General features: G+C 51.5%; 1 protein-coding gene and 1 long non-coding RNA gene across 5 annotated transcripts in view; one reads left to right on the top strand and one right to left on the bottom strand.

Moving 5' to 3' along the window:
- CCDC88C (coiled-coil domain containing 88C) overlaps nucleotides 1-12581 on the top strand; it is a 130211-nt gene that overhangs the window by 51145 nt on the left and 66485 nt on the right. For 3 of the 4 annotated variants that reach the window (XM_058740035.1, XM_058740034.1, XM_058740037.1), the window contains one exon: nucleotides 3075-3144. In XM_058740035.1, the coding sequence (XP_058596018.1) occupies nucleotides 3075-3144 (70 nt within the window). Of the gene's footprint in view, nucleotides 1-3074; nucleotides 3145-10480; nucleotides 10599-12581 lie in introns of those variants that run through there. The other variant, XM_058740036.1, reaches the window with a different exon arrangement.
- LOC131517646 (uncharacterized) lies at nucleotides 5085-10252 on the bottom strand. Its single transcript, XR_009264725.1, has 3 exons — nucleotides 10145-10252; nucleotides 7860-8109; nucleotides 5085-5811 (listed from the first exon to the last, which is right to left on the bottom strand). It is a non-coding gene; the product is annotated as an uncharacterized LOC131517646 (long non-coding RNA).

Raw genomic sequence — 12581 nt, 5'->3', positions numbered from 1 at the left:
GGGAGGAGAAGGAAGAGGTACAGAATCCACCCTGGATCTCGGTATTTAACCCTTACCCCACCCCAGTCCCTCCAAAGGGTGGGGTCTCAGGAAGGCTGCACCCTGACCCTGACTCTTCCCTCCTGCCCATCAGGCCACACGGATGGGGTGACCAGACAGAGGCTGCCCTTGTCATTCATCATTTGCCTCGGGATGTGGCAGTGGCCTTTGCTTCTGCTTTTTGCAAAGGCCTGGCTGGTGCCAGGAGGGCTTGCTGGCACATTTGAGGGCTGCTCAGAGCACACCACTGGGCTAGTGTTCTCCGTCCTGGCTCTTGCCCACCCCACGCAGCCAGCCAGGGTGTGACCAGGTGCCTGCTGAGCCGGCCAGTGTCAGCTGCGGCCTCCACAGTGGCTTTCTGTTCTGAGTACCAGGCGGGAGGGTCTCCTCGTCAGCAACCACCTCACGTCCCCACTAGATGGAGGGCCTGGCCTGTCGCCTTGGAGGCCCTGCCACCCCGGCTTTCCTCAGGGACTGATCTCTGCTGAGTCCCCTTGTCACTGGTGTCGGGGAGTGTGACAGCTGCTGGCCACATGGGGCTGTTGGGGCCTCCAGATGTGGCTAGTGTGACTGAGGAAGTGAAAGTTTAATTAAATTTAAAAACTGATACTTGATTCAGTTATTTAGGAAAACTTTTTAAAGTGTGTTTGGAACATCTTGGGGTGTGTGAAGCTACTTTTGCAGATCAAGTGTTTCCAGTGAGAATTTAGCATCCGAATTGAGATGGGCTTTGAGACCAGAGACCATAGTATGAAAAGAGAATGTAAAGTATCTCATTCATGATTTTATGTTAATTATGTGGTGAAATAATATTTTGGATATATATTGTCTTAAGGCATTATTAGGATATTTTCATATAAATACACCTTTTTAAAAAATCTTTTTTTAAGACGGTTACTAGAATATTTGAAGTTAATTTGTGTCTCGCGCTGTATTTCTCTGACCTTGCTGCTTCTATCTTGAAGCCTGCTTTTGCTGAAAATGTGATTGGTAGTCCTTGGCGGGGGTGGGGAGATGGTTAATGTCTCAGGAGTGCTTTGGGCCCCAGGATTCGATCTTGGGAGACCCACAGTGTGTTTTGAAAGGAACAAATAAAAGATATCTTCTGTTCATAAAGCATTACTTCTTGATTGCACAAATGACCTATTTCTTGTGGGAAAATTAGTACTGATTAGACAAAGTTAAACATGCTGCTTTGGAAGAGGAGTATGTGAGTGTTCTAGCAATATTTCCGAGCAATGCTCCCAGCAGTCTTCTGCTGAGCTCATCATTAGCATAGAAATGCCACTTTGCGTCATTTCAGAGTCCTTCAAGATGCTTTCATGTTCTGTATCTCTTATAAAACGTAAGCACCCCGATAATAGCGTTAGCACTCCAGACTCCTGGATGGTGGCAGGGTGAAACCAGCCAAGACTCCAAAAGGGACTATAGCTGGTTGGACAGTGATAACAAGTAAATCCTCCAGAAGTTGGGCTGTGCACTTGAGTTTACCGTTGGGGCAGAGCAGGGACTCCTCCGCGCCAGAATGGGCTAATCTGGCCTGGAGTCCTTCCTTTTGCTGGATGAGCAAGCTGGAAAGTGGATTTTGCTGATTTTACTGTTGTGTGTTTTGCCCCAGGGTGGGACTGTGGAATCCTTTGGGGTGAGTGCATTCAATTAAGAGACCGTGTGTGTGTGTGTGTGTGTGTGTGTGTGTGTGTGTGTGGACTTCTTTCAAGCCCTGAAGGCGGGCTGAGGCTGCTACACGGTTCACACTTCTGTCCAGCATAGGTATTTACAACTAAGATGTGTTCGAGAAAACATGAGGATCTCTGATGTGGTGACCTGTGACCCCATCATTGAGTGGGGGAGGGGCCTGGTGTGTTTGGGTCCATATCCACTCCCCCCAAGTTCTGGTGTGGACAGGAGCCATAGAAACAGTGAGGGGGAGATAAAATCACTTTATATGTTTTTTGAAGGTGTTGGCCTCTTCAGGCATGCCTGCCAAGGCTCTCACTCTAATCTAATGATTTGGACATCATTCTGGGGTGTTCAGCTGGACCCTGTGGGATTAGGGCATTGTGTGATTGTCCCTCTTGTCTCCATCAGTGCTAGCTGGCAGTATACAGAATACAGAGACCCTCGTGTTGTGCAATAGAGTGACTCTGGAAAAAAAGCTGTCTCACTGGAAACATTTTTAAAAAGGCCTAAGAGGAGCTTTGTTGGTGAAGTTTCTGTAGTGACCACTTTTGTAAGACCAAGAATACCTAAGAAACCTATCCCCTTACTGGTCTTCTGTAAAGTTAGACTTTTATCTTCTGATTTGTGAAGAACCAGGTACATCTGGGCAGGGGAGGCAGACCTGCCCTGAGAAGTGCTTTGGGCAACATGAGCGGTGGGTCGGAGCCGGCACACTCCCAGGGGGAGCTTGTTAAAGACCCCAGACACGGGGCCATGACTGATGGCTGGTGCCTGGGCCTCCTTTCAAAGCCCCTTGGTGTGAGGGCCAGAAGGCGGCTCATTTCCGCGCGCTGCCTCTAACGGTGCAGATTAGCTGCGATTTATCCCCTCACCCAGGGAAGCCAGTGTCGTAAAGGAGAGAAGTCTCCTCATTTACAGCTTGTACCAAAGGCCTGCTGAATGCTAGGATCCTGAATCATCAGGTTGTGGGGCCTCAGAAGCATCTCTGTAATCTTTACTCTGTACTTTTTTTTAATTGCATGAGCAGACCATAAAATAAAAATAAAGACATCTCTTAAAAAGAAGCCTACACCTAATCCTCTATCCTAGTATGCAGTAGATCTTTTTCCCGAGGTTTCTGTACATATGCAAGCATGACTTTTACTTGTTCATGAGCAAGGCTGAAGTATAATTAACTTTGACTTTTCACGTTTATTTGTATTGTAAATATTCCTTCCTATTCTATAGGATCCTTCATAGTTACCATCCAACGGCTGCACGTTTTGTCCAGTGACTTGATAAACTGTAATTTTCTTAATCATTCTTTACTTTTGTTTCCTGTTCTTAACGGTATCTTTCCCCCTTTGTTTCTGTAGGAAGTTCTCCAGCAGCTGATCGTAATGAATTTGCCCAATGTTTTGATGATTGGCAAAGACCCGCTGTCTGGTGAGTGGAAGCTGCCCCCTGCGGTGCCCGGGCAGTGCCATCGGCTCTGAGCAGCTGCTGGAGACAGAGCTCTGGCTGCCGGCTCAGAGCCACCACAGTGACAACACGTGATCATTTTGGTGCGATTTTAAAGGGTGGTTTATTACTCTGAGGCATTAAGCCAAGAGCACGTTTTTTTCCCCCCTTAAGAATGAGCCCTCCCAACCCCTCATATGCAAGTGGGGAGGCAGGCGAGGCCACTGCTTTGTCAGGCTTAGGCGCCTGAGCCATAGGCCAGACTTGCTGGGGGGTCTCTCCTTAGTAAATGTGGAAGCCACACCATCATGGTATTGTGGTATCTATTGGCAAGAAAGTTAAGAACCTTTTGAGCGAACGAATGTCCCTTCCGCTGGATTGTACTACACTTTGATTCACACTGTGGTGTATCTCTCCAGCATGTCCTGTTTTGTATCTGTTTTCATACCTCCCACGGGTCTGTGGAGCCCGAGAGGGCAAGGTTTCTAAGTCCCAGGCTTGGACACTCGGTGTGCCTTTGAAAGACTGAATGAAATGTCCTCCATTGCAGAAAATCAGAGCTTAATTCATACCTGCCCAGCTAACTCACCGGGAGAGTTAAACAGGCTGATGGATTTCTTCCCTGCCACAGTTGTGTGCCTTGACCTGCACCCATGGCTCATGGACATCAGCTCGCCAGCCCCAGGGACAGTGCACTAGCTGGCTGGGACTCGTTCCAGCGGACACTTGGCTAGCGTAGGTCTCTGGCCTCCTAGAAACAGGTGAGGGTCCAGGAATGCAGGAAGGACCCCACACAGTAGAGGCTTCTACAGAAGGAACCAAAGCTTTCCTCTGCAGCATCTCCTCTCACCCTGTTCCCACTGGAGTCTGGCCATCCTTGCTCCTGCCTGTATGACATTAGCTAAAGTTGCCTGCAGACTGAAGGAAGAGTACACCGAGTGACCAGCCCAGGACACTTCTTGTAGAGAAGTTGTATTTTAGCGCCGTGGCCCATGGCTGCAGCAGCATCTGGGGGCACCAGGTCGGGGGCAGCTGAGCATCAGATCACTTTGCTCCTGGCGAGTGTCCTCCTGGGCCCCAGCTGGGTGGTGCATGTGCCTTTTCTCCACATGACCTCCCATAGTCTTTAGCACAGCTGGCCATGAGCACTCACGGCCTTGCACGATGGCTTTGCAGAGGCCACCCAGGCTCACTGGGTGGCTCCTGGCAGCGAACACCCTTACCCACTGGGTGTGTCGGTAACCGGGGCCTTTGGTTCACTTTGCCCCCAGCTCTGCCTTTGGGCCGTTCGTGTTTTGGTTTGATTTCCTGGTTCCCCCACAGAGGATGCCAGCCACAGCCCCGGGCCCCAGGGATAGTCGGCGCTCTCATATTTCTGTAGTAACGTCAGGAAAGTGGGGGTCTCCTTCGCCGAGCAGAACTGTCCTGACGTATTCGGGGGCCGGTCTTACAAGGGAAGAGAGATGCCTGTGGGAGGCTGGCCGTGCAAGCTTCGTTCTGCTCTTCCGCCTGCTCTGGAGGTGGCCACGTAAGGCGAAGAGGCGGGCGGGGGAGCAGGAAAGAAGGATGCTCCCTCCTTGAGCCCTTGGTGAGCCTGCCATGTGCTGGGCGTTGTGTATGTATTAAAACGTGGAAATCAAAGTGTGCTTCCGGGGTGTGGCTGTGCCATCCCGTTTATAGGTGAGAAGATGCAGGCCTGTAGAGTTTAAGTGATGAGCCCTCAGTCACTCAGCCCGTAAGCAGACCCCGGAGTCTGAGTTCCCCATCCATAGCACACACGGACATGTGAGGTTGGGCCAGTGTTCAGCCGTTTTGACCTACAAAACTGGCAGTGGCAGATGGCTCAATCTAACATGAAACTCCTCCCACTCCCCCACCCAGCCCCCCCATCACCCCAGCGTGCTGTGTAGCTCACCCACCTTCCTCTGGGTGCCCCTTCTTTTCCCTGTCAGTGTCCTCTCTTCCTGCTGCTGGCGGGAAACCTGTCCCCTGGAAGCCCCTTCACCAGGTTCCTCCTCACACTGGAACCCTGGCTCCAGCCTCCCCCTCGGCAGAGTTTCTGTTCCAGCCTCTGAACCACAGGGGCCAAGAGGTTGTCCACATGTAGAGACAACACAGGCCCCCACTTCAGGTCCAGCGCTGAACAGAAACATCCAGGTGAGGTGGACGCTGACTTTTTCTTGAGACGGCTTTATTGAGGTATAGTTTGCATCCCATAAAATTCACCCATTCTGAGTATACTGTGGGGTGACTCTCTGTCATAATCGTGTAGAGTCGTGTGACCTTTGCCATAGTTCAGGTATAGAACGTTGTGGGGAAGCTGCTTTGCAACTGTGACAGGTGCGTGGATTGTCTCCAGCACAGAAAAGAATCCGTACATGCCACTCAAAAGGTTGTGTCCCCAGCTCTCAAGGAGAGGTTGGAAAGAGACCGTGAGCGTGGGCCTCGCGACAAGCCCAGAGGGCTCCCAGGCGGGGTCTTTGCGGGCCGTGCACAGAGACCGGTTCTGGCTCATCACGGCACTGGCGGCCTGGCCCGGAGCTGGGAGCTGGGCACACGCTTGGGTAGGTTTTGACGGAAGTCCCAGGGGGCCTCCGGGAAGAGGGAAGGTTGGCAAGAAGATGCAGAGGCCTGTTTATGGAATGGTGTCGTCTGTTTTCAATTAAAAAAAAAATAGATGAGTGAAGCATTTGGGGTTTGTTTTTGAATAAAGCACAAAGTTGCTTTCTGTTTTGGGTGGTGGCCTGGAAGTGGGTTTGGAAGGTGAGAGGAGCGCTGTCTTTTTACTCCTCCTCGCACGTCGTAGGAAGATGCCTGTGCTCTTTTCGGCTCACATTGACACTGTACCGTTATTTATAACACATCACAGTTTGGGGTTGTTGTTACTGTTTTTTTGGCAAACGCGTCTCAGTGGAGCCAGGGGCCGTGGGCGGGACAGAACCCAACAGAGCATCCAGTCCCAGTGACACCCATCCTGAGACGCCAAACCTTTGTCCCCTTGCTCTGACCCCAACAAGGGAGGTGTCATGACTTCTGTTATGAGATTTTTTTCTTTGTGTCTGACCTGCTGTGCCTGCGCCCGTCAGACAAAAGGATGTTCTCTTTTTTCTGCCTTGGGTGGGATTCGAGAACTGCTCAGTAAATGCGAGAAAGAACTTCTCTCTCTCTTTCTTTTCTTTTCTTTTCTTTCTCTTCTTTCCTTCTTTTATTTCTTTTCTTCCTTCCTCTTTCTTTCTTTCCTTTCTTTCCTTTCTTTCCTTTCTTTCCTTTCTTTCCTTTCTTTCCTTTCTTTCCTTTCTTTCCTTTCTTTCCTTTCTTTCCTTTCTTACCTTTCTTTCCTTTCTTTCTTTCCTTTCTTTCCTTTCTTTCCTTTCTTTCAAGCCAGGGAGAGGGGCAGAGAGACAAAGAGGGAGGGAGAGAGACAATGAATCATAAGCAGGCTCCATGCTCATGATTGGAGCCAAAACCCAAGAGTTGGATGCTCAACCAATAGCCACCCAGTTGCCCCAAAGAACTTCATATACTTTAAACTGTTGTTAAAATCTCTCTGCAGTGGGGCGCCTGGGTGGCTCCATCAGTTAAGTGTCCGACTCTTGATTTCGGCTCAGGTCGTGATCTCATGGTTCAGTTGATGAGTTCGTGAGCCCCACATTGGGCTCTGCAATGGTAGTGCAGAGCCTGCTTGGGATTCTCTCTCTCCTTCTCTGTCTCCCCCTCCGCCCCCGCTTATGTTCTCACTCCCTCTCTCAAAATAAACAAACTTAAGAAAAAAATCTCTCTGCAGTACCTGCCCCTCTGGCCCCAAATCCTCATTCTCTCTTCTTTAGCTTGAATTGCCACTCTGGATTTTCTCTTTAATGGCACGATGTTGTGCAGCTGTCTGTCACCTGGGTGCCAGTCCCTTGGGAAGCGTCTGTCCAGTACCTCATTACTGCGGACCTCACTTGTTGGAGCCCGGCTGGGGTCTCGCAGGACTCTGTTCTGAGCCCCTTGCCCACTTTTACATGATGGCTGTGAGCAGGAAAGCCTTGCCCTGGTGGCTCCTACCTTGTTCTGGTGGCTCCCAGGGCTGGGTGTTGTAGGGTGTCCCTTTGTTTTGTTTCTAGTTGGCTAAATCCTGACCTCTCTCACCCACACTTGTTTGTCAGGCAGGTACCTCGGCTGTGCCTTCGCAGCACCTGAGTTCTTCTCTCCTCTTGCCACATGGCCACCCTGATCTCCCACCCGGCTTCGTGCCAGAGTGGCTTTGTGACACCTGCCTGGCTCTGTCCTTGCCCCTGGTAGTCTGTCCTAAGCACAGCCCCTGGTCCTCTTAGATACACGCCAATCAGGTTGTGTTACTTTCTTGCCCCTTCCCTCCTGGTGCTAGGGTCTGTGCAGTGGCTGTTCCCACTGCCTGGCACGCTTTTCCCAGACACAAGTCTTTGCTCAAGTGCCCCTCCCGACCCCCTGTGTCCCCAGGCCAGTCCCCTCATCCTGCTCTGCCTCCCCCTTTCCCAGTATTTATCACCCTCCAGTATCATTTATTTTTTCATCTCTGTTGCGTTGCTTACCCCCCCCCCCCAGGATGTAATTTCTCATGAGGACAGGAATCTTTGGGTTTTTTCTTCTTCTTGCCGCCCCTCTATCCCAAGTGTCCACAGCAGTACCTGGCCCATAGTAGGTGCTCAGTAAAGAAAGCATGCCTGCCGGAGACCTACCTTTATCTCCTCCTGTCCCCACTTCCCTTCCTTCAAGCAAGTGCGGCTGACAAGTGTTAAGCACATGCTCTCACAGATGCAAAAGATCAGATGTCAGTGGTCAGGGTCAAGTGGAAGTCCATCTCTGCCCAACACCATGTGTGTGTGGCTCCGCGAGACTGGAGATGATGCACTGGAAACTGCCCTCACCCCACCAGCTTGCCAGCCGTGCATCCATTAGGGACATTTACATGGTTTCTCAGAGTCTGTTCTGGAAGAAGTCGTGACAACCAAGAGGTGATGATGTCTGCTTTATCTGTTAAACGAGGGAAGGTTTTTGGTCACACCTGGACCAGCTCCCTGGTCGCCTCAAGCTCTGCTTTCTCAGCAGCCAGGCCTGTCACCGGGCCACACACAAAAAAGACTAGATTCGTCTGACAAGAAGCCAAGGTGGTAGCAAATTAATTTCTCCGATGAATCATTCAGCAGTCATGCTGGAAGAGAGCATTGTTTGTCTTCCAAGGTTTGTATCCAAGTGCAGTAGTGGTTTTCTGACTTGTTAATGGCTGATCCCACCTAAGACGCTTAGAGTGGAAGGAAGGGAGCCATGTTAAGTTGGGAAACCCAGCTCAGAGAGGAGAGGGAACTCCTTCAGAAGCACATGGCTTGATGGCCCCATAAGTAAGAGACGCATTTGTCACTGTTAAGTTCTGCAGATGGATATATACGTGGGTCATCGGGGAGTGGCCACCGTCATCCTTCAGCCCGGTGCTGCGTGGATTTTAAACACAAGGCAAGATACCCGGGTCCGTGGAGGGGCTGTCCCCATATCCTACAGAGTGCTGTGGATACAGCTGGAACACTTGAGGATAGCCTTGGGGATTCCATTAATTGCTATTCAGTGGGCTGGCCATTGGTCTTCTGTTTTCTCCCTGTTCTGGTGCTCACTGAAGGGCTTCTAGTGACCGAGAAAGCACCTTGATGAGTGGGAGCATTCTGTGCCTACAGGTGCCATAGCTTCCTCCCAGTTCATGCAGGCCTCTGTTCTGACGGAGGAAACCAAAGGGCCAATTTCTGCCCCTCCCCCACCCCCATAGAAGACTAGAATGGCCCTGCACCCTTGCTTTTTTGAGTAGGCTACCCCGCGGCCAGAGGCCCACAGAGAAGTTGAGCCCGGCCCTCTCCTCCAGCTTTCATTGTCAGATGCCCACCACGCTGGGTCCAGGGCCCCTGGAAACAAGGAGGCTGTTTTTGCTCAAGAAGCCCCCAGTCCGTGTTGGGGGAGGGAGGATAGGAAGACCGTGTTGGTAACTGCTGGATCTTTTCCAGGGTGAGAAGTGACATACGTGTGCTTTCCATAAAACACAGAGCAGATGATGAATTCTGCCAGGCAGGCCGGGAAGACCTCCTGGAGGAGGCTGTGTGTGGCAGAGCAGCAGAGGAAAGGTGTCCTGGGAGGGAGAAGCCCACAGGAGTGGAACTGTGTTGGGAATCCCATGAGGGGCATCTGTCCTCAGGACACTAGGAGGAAGCTCTGTCACAGCCGAAGTTTACTTTTCAAAGGCCGGAGGGAAACTCCTGGGATCCGTATTTAACCCTCGCAGTGTTTGCCTGCTCTGCTGTCAAAGGCATCCCCAAAGTGCTTTTCAGACCCCGTGGAAGCCTTGCCTCCTAGTCCACACGGCACAGCTCTGTCTTCAGACTAGCAGGGAGCCTGTGTGGGCTGTGTGCCTGTGGCTTGCTCCCGGCAGCCCGGGAAGAGGGCCCAGAGCTAGGTTTGTTAGGAACAGTCTTCTTGCCCCAGTGAGTGTTCTCTTAAAGATCTCGAGGGCTGGCTTCCCTCCCCCGCCATCTCCCTGCGGTTCTGCCCTCCCTAGTGCTGCAGCTTGCCGGGTGACCTGGTGGCAAGCGTTCACCATCGGGGGTTAAAGGGAGATTTCTGGTGTTACTTCTCTTAACCTTATTTTTTTTTTTCATTTCTCCCTCACTGTAATTTTGTTCTTGTGTGCACATATTTTTATTTTTGTATTTACGAAAACCTCAGGTTCTTTATTATTTTTTTATGTTTGTTTATTTTGAGAGCGTGAGGGAGGGAGGGGCGGAGAGCAAGAGGGAGAGAGAATTCCAAGAAGGCTCTGCCCTGTCAGCACAAAGCCCAACGTGGGGCTCGATCCCACAAACTGTGAGATCGTGATCTGAGCAGAAATGAAGAGTCGGACGCTTAACCGACTGAGCCACCCGGGGGCCCCAAACCTCAGGTTGTTTAGACAAAGAGGGAAGAAGTAAGTGAGCAAAGGAGAACCAACCCTGTAGCCATTTGGATCCTGGTGACACTCCCCGTTCTGTCCTGGAGGGAGCAGGCTCAGAAGAGCATCCAAGTGTGGTTGCAAATGGCAAGGCTACGGCCTGCTGCTTTGCTCCTGTGCTGCTTGCTGGATCCGGAAAGGAGTCTTTTGGTCCATCTAGAACGCGGGGGTTGCTGGACACTTGAGCTGAAAGCCAGCACTTTGCTTTTCCAGGAACGTGAAAAGCTTGGTTAACACGAGGCACAGGCGGGTGTTAGAGCGCAGCCAAATGCCGGCCTTCGGAACAGCCCTGGGATCTGCCTGGATACCAGCCTTTGTTGAGTAAACTTCTTAGCGATGGTCTGTACACAGAGACGGCTCCCTGGCTGTGGTAACCACGCCATGGCTTCCAGCAGCACTGTTCCCTGTGGCCGTGGCTGTCCGAGGAGGAGGGACGAGATGTTGTTTGTGAAAGGTTCTTTATGGTCACTGATAGTATTTGGGCTTTGAGTTTTCTGCCTGGTGGTGGGGAGGAACCCTTCCCTTCCTCGCATCATCTCCTGCCTGTGGCACCCTCTCGCCTGCAACCAGTGCAGATGCTGGGTCTCAAGCTGAGTTCTTGTGGTCAGATTCTGCTTTTCTTCTTCTTCTTTTTTTTAATGTTTGTTTACTTTGAGAGAGAGACAGACTGTGAGCAGGGGAGGGACAGAGAGAGAGGGAGACACAGAATCGGAAGCAGGCTCCAGGCTCCGAGCTGTCAGCACAGAACCCGATGCGGGGCTCGAACTCACAAACCGTGAAATCATGACCTGAGCCAAAGTCGGACGCTTAACCGACTGAGCCACCCAGGCGCCTCTGCATTTTGCTTTTCTGATCTGTAATTGTTCGGTGCTAGGGAGAATTAGCTTTCCCCTGCTGTGGCCTGGGTGGGGGGAGGAGGGGAGACAGGCAGGGAGTCCTTTCTGTCGGGCATGCTGTCTGAGGGGCTTGGGGTGGCTGTTTCAAAGTGTTCTCCCCAATCTGGGAGCAGCTGCCTCTGTTGCTGGGCAGACGCCTCTTGTTGCCCACACCCGGCGGTGCTGGGGGATCCGGGGCTTGGCGGCAGGCTGGATTGGGGGGTGCACTGATGCCCGGATCAGGGGGCCGCTGGTCGGCGGAGGGGGGGGGGGTTGCGTGGGAGGCCCCTGCACCGTTTGCACTGCCGTGCGACTTGGTGCCTGCCAAAGCCCACCTGTGATAACCATTTATTCAGTAACTGAATAAACAGATAGTGGAGTGCCTGGTTATGTTCCTGCCTGGTGGGGGCCCCGTGTGGTAATGTTCTGGGTGTCAGAAAGCTAGGTGAGGGCTTCCTAGGGGTCGCCCTTCAGCCAGTGAGGTATCATGTGGAGATGCCTGCTTCAGACCGTATGCACCGAGACAGGTATGTGGGGGAGGTCCTCATGTGCCCACCCACCAGGAACTCCCCATCCATTCTGTTCCTCGGCAGCGCCTGCGGAAGGTGACCCTGACTGTTCAAATGATAATAAACCGCTGGTTTTGATGCAAGCCGGGTCCTCAGGAGGGCCCACAGAGCTGTGCTGTTGTGAGTGAGTCTCAGGATGCCATTAGACATTGAAGAGACATACACATGGGTCACGTTCAGCACAGCATTACTTTCAAATCAGTGAGACAGCCCCATAATCATCCTTAGGAAATAACGGTTTTTTAAATAAGAAAGCACAGAGGGGTGCCTGGGTTGCTCACTCAGTTGAGCATCTGACTTGATTTTGGCTCAGGTCATGATCTCAGGGTCGTGAGATCAAGCCTCACATCGGGCTGAGCACTGGCCGTGGAGCCTGCTTAAGATTCTCTCTCCCTCCGTCTCTCTCCCCAGCCTCCCTCTGCCCCTCTTCCCTGCTCGAGCACTCTCTCACTTTTTCAAAAAATTTTTTTTTGTTAAACAAGAAACCAGGGGGAAACACAGTTAGTGATCGACTCTAACACACAGCAGAGGAGAGCGGTATAGAGAATTATTAAGAACAAATAGGTTCATACGAATGCATAGTCTCCATCCCAGCAGGGAAGGAAACTGAAATTGTTCTCTATGTTCTACCCAGGGACTCAGTGTTAACTGTTAATGTCACTCACTCAATCAGCAGGCACTGGTTAAATGCCTGCACTGTGGCATTTGGGTCAGATGCTAAATGAGATAGAGTTCTGTTCTGGAAGGAGCTGTAACCCTCAGTAATGACAGTTTCAGGGGGCAAAAGGACGATAGGGAGTTAGGGCAAAGCAGGTGGTGAACAGCGCAGGACCAAATCTTAGTTCTGTGACTCTGCTGGTCTGAACCTGTTCTTGTTTGTAAAGTGGAGATAATGCTGTCCTTTGGGGTTAAATCAGATGACTGTGTGTTTTACTGAAAGTGCAGTAATGGCCCGTAGGCATGAAGGGCACGGGGTGGGGCGGGGGCAGAATT

Source organism: Neofelis nebulosa, chromosome 7, assembly GCF_028018385.1.
Source record: "Neofelis nebulosa isolate mNeoNeb1 chromosome 7, mNeoNeb1.pri, whole genome shotgun sequence".
Classification (NCBI taxonomy): Eukaryota; Metazoa; Chordata; class Mammalia; order Carnivora; family Felidae; genus Neofelis; species Neofelis nebulosa.
The sequence above is the reverse complement of the archived record's forward strand: the minus strand, read 5'-3'. Positions and strand labels throughout refer to the sequence as shown.